This window comes from Schistosoma haematobium, chromosome ZW (assembly GCF_000699445.3).
Source record: "Schistosoma haematobium chromosome ZW, whole genome shotgun sequence".
Taxonomy (NCBI): Eukaryota; Metazoa; Platyhelminthes; class Trematoda; order Strigeidida; family Schistosomatidae; genus Schistosoma; species Schistosoma haematobium.
This window is the reverse complement of record NC_067195.1, coordinates 20,023,416-20,030,488: the sequence shown is the minus strand read 5'-3', so window position 1 is coordinate 20,030,488 and position 7,073 is coordinate 20,023,416. Positions and strand designations below refer to the sequence as shown.

At 45.5% G+C, this 7,073-nt stretch overlaps 1 protein-coding gene across 1 annotated transcript; it reads left to right on the top strand.

The window, feature by feature from the left end:
* Window positions 1-824: 824 nt before the first annotated feature.
* Window positions 825-3,940, top strand: LAMC1_18 (Laminin subunit gamma-1). The gene has a single exon (XM_051208613.1). It carries the CDS (start codon window positions 1,120-1,122, stop codon window positions 1,729-1,731), a length of 612 nt encoding a protein of 203 aa, XP_051070656.1. The 5' UTR covers window positions 825-1,119; the 3' UTR covers window positions 1,732-3,940.
* The last annotated feature ends 3,133 nt before the right edge of the window (window positions 3,941-7,073 follow it).

The window sequence follows — 7,073 nt, the reverse complement described above, 5'->3', positions numbered from 1 at the left end:
AGTGGTCTTGGATGCTGTTAGAGGTATGAGGGCCGTTATCACTTCCCGGTTGCCCACACCGTGGAAGGGTTCTTCTGGAGGTACCTGAAAAGGAAATTGGATTAGAGGCGGTCTCAGTGACCTGAGAGCGTGACCGCAGTGCCCAAGGGACAACTGCTTGAGGCCGGTCGCGCACGGCCTTTTCGTGGGAGGTTTTTGACGTGTTAGCTCCGTTCTTCAAAGGGCCTTACCGCCGGAGACGGAAATCCGTGAGGTAAGGTGAGGTGTGCATTTTTAGGGTCGACCTTTTCTAACCCCACCACTCCTTGTGGGAAGGCAGCATCGCTGTCATGCTGGTTGTCTGAAGGAAACACCTTACTGCTGTCACACCTCTGTACAGTCAGCAGTACGACTTCGCCTTCGGACCTTGGGTTTGTTGCTTTTAGTCTTACCGCTCTTCAACCGACCTGTCTGACATGGTAGGACCTTGAGGAATGATTGTTCCAGCCAGTATAGCTCGGTTGCCTCATCACGATAGGCAAGCCCGACCACCACGTCAAGGTAGCAACAACGGTCGGGGCAACTGCAAGGATACTCCACATTCTCTTCAATAAGACTTGGGATGAGGAACAAGTACCTACAGACTGGAAAGAGGGACTTCTGATCAAAATACCGAAGAAAGGCGATCTCAGCATTTGTGATAACTACAGGGGCATCACTCTTCTTTCAATACCGGGAAAAGTCTTCAACAGGGTATTGTTAAACATAATGAAGGACTCCGTAGACGCTCAACTTCGAAACCAACGGGCAGGATTCCGTAAGGATCGGTGGTGTACAGACCAAATCGCAACTCTACGAATCATTGTGGAACAATCATTTGAATAGAATTCATCACTTTACATCAACTTCATTGACTACGAAAAAGCATTTGACAGCATGGACAGAAAAACACTATAGAAGCTTCTTCGACACTACGGCGTGCCTCAGAAGATAGTCAATATAATACAGAATTCATATGATGGATTAAACTGCAAAATTGTGCACGGAGGACAGTTGACAAAGTCGTTCGAAGTAAAGACCGGTTTCAGGAGAGGTTGCTTACTCTCACCCTTTCTCTTTCTCCTGGTGATCGGCTGGATCATGAAGACGTCAACATCTGAAGGGAAGCACGGGATACAATGGACATCTAGGATGCAGTTGGACAATCTAGACTTCGAAGATGATCTGGCCCTTCTATCCCAAACGCAACAACAAATTCAGGAGAAGACGAACAGTGTGGCAGCAGCATTAGGTCTCAATATACACAAAGGGAAAAGCAGGATTCTCCGATACAACACAGCATGCACCAATCCAGTCACAATTGACGGAGAAGATTTGGAAGATGTAAAAACCTTTACATATCTGGGCAGCATCATTGATGAACAGGGTGGATCTGATGCAGATGTGAAGGCGCGGATCGGCAAAGCAAGAGCAGCATATTTACAACTGAAGAACATCTGGAACTCAAAGCAACTGTCAACCAACACAAAGGTCAGGATTTTCAATACAAATGTCAAGACAATTCTACTGTATGGGGCAGAAACCTGGAGAACAACGAAAGCCATCATCCAGAAAATACGGGTGTTTATTAACAGTTGTCTACGCAAAATACTTCGGATCCGTCGGCCGGACACTATTAGCAACAACGTACTGTGGGAGAGAACAAACCAGATCCCAGCGGAGGAAGAAATCAGGAAGAAGCGCTGGAAGTGAATAGGACACACATTGAGGAAAGCACCCAACTGCGTCACAAGACAAGCCCTCACATGGAATCCTCAAGGCCAAAGGAAAAGGGGAAGACCAAAGAACACATTACGCCGGGAAATTGAAATAGACATGAGAGAAATGAACAAGAATTGGATGGAACTAGAAAAGAAGGCCCAGGACAGAGTGGGTTGGAGAATGCTGGTCTGCGGCCTATGCTCCATTAGGAGTAACAGGCGTAAGTAGGTAGGTTTTCAACACCTTAGCAGTAAATCTGAGGATCAATAGTTGTTTTGGTAACTTCAGTTTTTGTACATCAATCAGAAGTTTTGGTTTCTCTTTGTTATTTCGCAGTAATAAATACAACTGGTTTGCTTTATTGTTGAATATCATATGCTCCAGATGAAGACATTTCTCAGTCAGAAAGTCGGTGCTTTAAGGTGGTAAAACCGATTAAATCCGGAGTTTCACTCAACGCCAGTACACGCAGAAACTGATAAACCCCTTCAGAAACATTCCAATATTGAGTTGTTAAGCGAGTGACAAGAACTCAACTGGCGGTTGCATTTTTGTGAAAATAACTTCAAACCACATTAAAAAACTCTAATTCTCATAACTGCTTTTTCTCAACCCATCTTCCTGAAAGTATCCTGGCTTGTTTCTCATATTAGGTACTAAGTTGACTTACGTGGCCTACTTAAAGACCTTCGTTACGTAATACTAGTCTGCATGACTCACATATATGTCTACTAAATATTACTAAAGCACTGGTATCTATCTTATCCGACTAGTGAGTTGTAATCATCAGAAAAACATAATAACCTGCTTCGTATGGCAAACCTCTACCTAATGTTTCACTCCGTGGTAAACCAAGGTGACGTACAAAGGACCCCTTGTGCTGTTTGAATTTAAATTTTTGTACTCATATGGGATTTGTTAACTTATGAGCAACTAACAAGAAAATCCAACCTTTAAGTGAATTATGCAGTAGCTCTTTGCAACACCTAAGTGGACTTAATCAAACTTTTAGGCAGATTAGTAAAATCAAATGGTGTTCGCTGGCAGCGACATCCGCCTTATTGCCCCCAAAATGCCCTGGTACGGCCGAGAGTGGGGAGGGTCCGCTTTCTGACTAAGGATTTGACGACGTTGTTTACAAAGATTTGGGAACTAGAGAGTGTACCAACGTCATGGAATGAGTCGATAGTTGTCCCTATCTTAAAAAAGGGTTCACGTCGTTCCTGTAACAACTATGGGGGGATAAGTCTACTTCCGATTGCGTCCAAGGTATTGGCTTCCGTCATACTTCGTAGATTGTTCAAAACCCGAGAAAGATTGACTCGCGAGGAGCAGGCTGAGTTTCCTTCTGGTCGAGGATGTATTGATCATATCTTCACCCTCCGCCAAATGTTAGAACACCGTCATACTTATTGCAGGCCAACAATCATAGTGTTTGTTGACATCAGGGCTGCCTTCGATTAGTTGAACAGGACTGTTCTCTGGTATTGTCTATTGAAGAAGGGTGTGCATGAGAAGTTTATTAACATCCTAAAAGCCCTATATACAAACACCTCAGGCAGAGTGAGGGCATTCAACCACCTTTCTCCATTGTTCTATTCGAGCAGTGGGGTTAGGCAGGGTTGCCCAATCTCACCATTCCTCTCCAATTTTGCCATCGATGACATTCTGGAAACAGCTCTGATGGATGTAAGTAATGGTGGTGTGGATCTGTTGCCTGGAGAAAGACTTCTCGACCTTGAGTATGCGGACGATATTGTCTTACTGTGCGATAATGCCCAAGGCATGCAATCCGCACTTAATCAGTTGGCAATCAGTGTCCGTAGGTATGGTATGTGCTTTGCACCTTCGAAGTGCAAAGTACTTCTACAAGACTGGCAGGATCCTAATCCTGTACTCACCCTAGATGGTGAGCAGATAGAAGTAGTCGAGAAGTTTGTGTATCTGTATAAGTGCTGGTGGGGGTGTGAGTGATGAGATCAATGCACGTATAGTGAAAGCTAGAGAGGCTTATGCCAATCCGGGCCACCTTTGGCGCCTTCGTGATGTTAGTCTGGTCGTAAAAGGTCGGATTTACAACGCGTCGGTGAGAGCAGTTTTGCTCTATGCTTGTGAAACCTGGCCTCTCCGAGTTGAGGACGTTAGACGACTCTCTGTGTCCGATCATCATTGTCTCCGAAGGATTGCTGACATCCAGTGGCAACACCATGTTAGTAATGCAGAGGTTCGGCATCGTGTGTTCGGGCACAGAGACGATAGTCCAATCGATGTCACCATCTTGAAACACCGACTTCGGTGGCTTGGACATGTTCTCCCGACCGTTGTTGCTACCTTGACGTGGTGGTCGGGCTTGCCTATCGTGATGAGGCAACCGAGCTATACTGGCTGGAACAATCATTCCTCAAGGTCCTACCATGTCAGACAGGTCGGTTGAAGAGCGGTAAGACTAAAAGCAACAAACCCAAGGTCCGAAGGCGAAGTCGTACTGCTGACTGTACAGAGGTGTGACAGCAGTAAGGTGTTTCCTTCAGACAACCAGCATGACAGCGATGCTGCCTTCCCACAAGGAGTGGTGGGGTTAGAAAAGGTCGACCCTAAAAATGCACACCTCACCTTACCTCACGGATTTCCGTCTCCGGCGGTAAGGCCCTTTGAAGAACGGAGCTAACACGTCAAAAACCTCCCACGAAAAGGCCGTGCGCGACCGGCCTCAAGCAGTTGTCCCTTGGGCACTGCGGTCACGCTCTCAGGTCACTGAGACCGCCTCTAATCCAATTTCCTTTTCAGGTACCTCCAGAAGAACCCTTCCACGGTGTGGGCAACCGGGAAGTGATAACGGCCCTCATACCTCTAACAGCATCCAAGACCACTGTATTCATAATCAACCTTCCTCTTCAATTCCTATTATTCCTCCTACATCGACTTTCAACTCTAAATGTCCTCTTTCGGCTTCCTCCTCAAGTGTCACCATAGCCAACGATTCTAGTGCTCAAAACTCTGTCCCAGGTCTACTGAAACCTCGCTCCAAACTACACATTGGAGCCTTCAACGTACGCACCCTATGTCAAATCGGTCAGCAGGCTTCCTTGGCTAAAACCCTAGAGTCTCTTTCCATTGATGTATGCTTTGTCTCCGAAACACGCATACAGGATTCCAGTGTGGTCATTCACTTGACCTCACCTCGGCAAAACGGAGAGCCAACGAGATACACCCTATGTGTATCTGGTGACCCGATGGCCAGTTCTCGTGGACTGGCAGGTGTAGGCATAGCACTAAGCATGAGGGCGGAACAAGCACTGCTAGAGTGGATCCCGGTCAACAGTCGTCTATGTGTTATTCGGCTAAACGGCTCCGTAAGAACTCGGAAGGATAGGGACACACGTCGTTGCCTTTTCGTCGTTCTTGCCTACGCTCCCACTGACTGCAGCTCAGATGATGTGAAAGATGAATTTTACAGAAAGCTTTCTGAACTTCTTCAGAAAGCTAAACGCTCAGACATAGTACTCGTAGGGGTGACTTTAATGCTCAGATAGATAGCTTAAACCAAACAGAAAGGCATTTAGGTGGATATTTTAGCATTCCGGCACAGCGAACAGATAATGGTGATCGTCTGCTGCAACTGTTCTCAGACAATCGTTTATTTTTAGCAAACACAAATTTTAAGCATAAGGAGAGATATCGTCTAACATGGCGATCCCCTACACCAAACCAACGATGGACTCGAATAGACATCGTTGGAGAGGGTCGGTAGAAGATTGTCGCTCATTCTGGAGTACCTGCTTGGACTCCGACCACGCCCTAATACGGGCACGCATCTGCTTGCGCCTCACTGGACGCAAAAAGCCACATTAAAAGACCCATTAGAACTGAGTTGAGTAACGAGAAAACCATAAATAGGTTCCAAGAACAACTGAGTTCACAATTAGGTAGTTCTGAAGACTAGGCTGACCCAGATGTTGCTTGGAAAGACATACAAGCAGCTGTGGAAACAGCAGTGACATCTATTAGCGACTTAAACCACAGAGTTACAAAGGACCAGTGGATTTCTTCAAAGTCTATCACACTGATGGATTCTCGTAAACTCGTCCCATCAGGTTCCGAACATGATGAAGAGCGACAACAAATCAGATCTAGGTTAAGAAAAAGTCTAAGAAACGACCGTGAGCAGTGGTGGGCAACGAAAGCAAAAGAGATGGAAAAGGCGGCAACTATAGGGAATACAAGACAGCTTTACAGACTAATAAAAGAAACTGGAATTAATAAGTCAAGTGTAAGTGAGATTATATCGGAAAAAGACGACACTCTCATCTGCTCCCAGTCCAGACGTTTAGAACGATGGGCGGAACATTTCAGAGAACAGTTCAACTGGCCTTCAGCTACTCTACAACTACCCTCCATTCGCAGACAGCGTGAATGGAACATTGAAGTAGGTCCCCCAAATCTTGCTGAAGTTCAAAAGGCTATAGTTAGTCTGAAACGAGGAAGGGCAGCTGGTCCAGATAGACTGGCTTCAGAGGTCTTTAAGGATGGTGGTCCAATTTTAGCGATTAGGTTGACTAATATTTTAGCTAAGATCTGGGAGTTAGACGTTATCCCATCTAACTGGTCACAATCACTTATCGTCCCAATATATAAGAAAGGGTCAAAATCATCCTGTGACAACCACAGAGGGATTAGTTTAACTAATATAATATCTAAAATACTAGCCTCGATAATTATCAGACGCCTAACTAAGACTCGTGAACTGCAAACACGAGAGACTCAAGCTGGCTTCAGACCTGATCGTGGCTGCATCGACCACATATTCACCATTCGTCAGATTCTAGAACACAGGCATACTTATCGGCGTCCGACAATGGTGGTTTTTCTCGACTTAAAAGCAGCATTTGACTCTGTAGACCGCGAGATTCTGTGGCAGTGTCTGTCATTGAAAGGCGTACCTCAGAAGTACATAAACCTTGTAAAGGCTCTTTACTCGAACACTACTAGTCGAGTGAGAGCTTATGGCGAACTGTCATCTACTTTTGCAACCTCAAGTGGTGTCCGTCAAGGCTGTCCACTTTCTCCATTTTTGTTTAACTTAATCATAGATCTACTGATGGAAATAACATTCTCGTCAACTGAATTCTCGGGTATTGATCTCCTACCAGGAGGTCCACTTATCGACTTAGAATACGCAGATGACATAGTCCTGTTTGGTGAAGACGCTGACAAAATGCAAAGTCTCCTGGTAGCACTGAGCAACAATGCCAGAATGTTTGGAATGCGCTTCTTTTCCTCTAAATGCAAGTTGTTGCTTCAGGACTGGTCTGCGTTAACACCTGAACTAAGGA

Bases quoted from the DNA above. Each gene is read 5' to 3' on its own strand.
- LAMC1_18 (XM_051208613.1), top strand. From the start codon at position 1,120: ATGAAGACGTCAACATCTGAAGGGAAGCACGGGATACAATGGACATCT.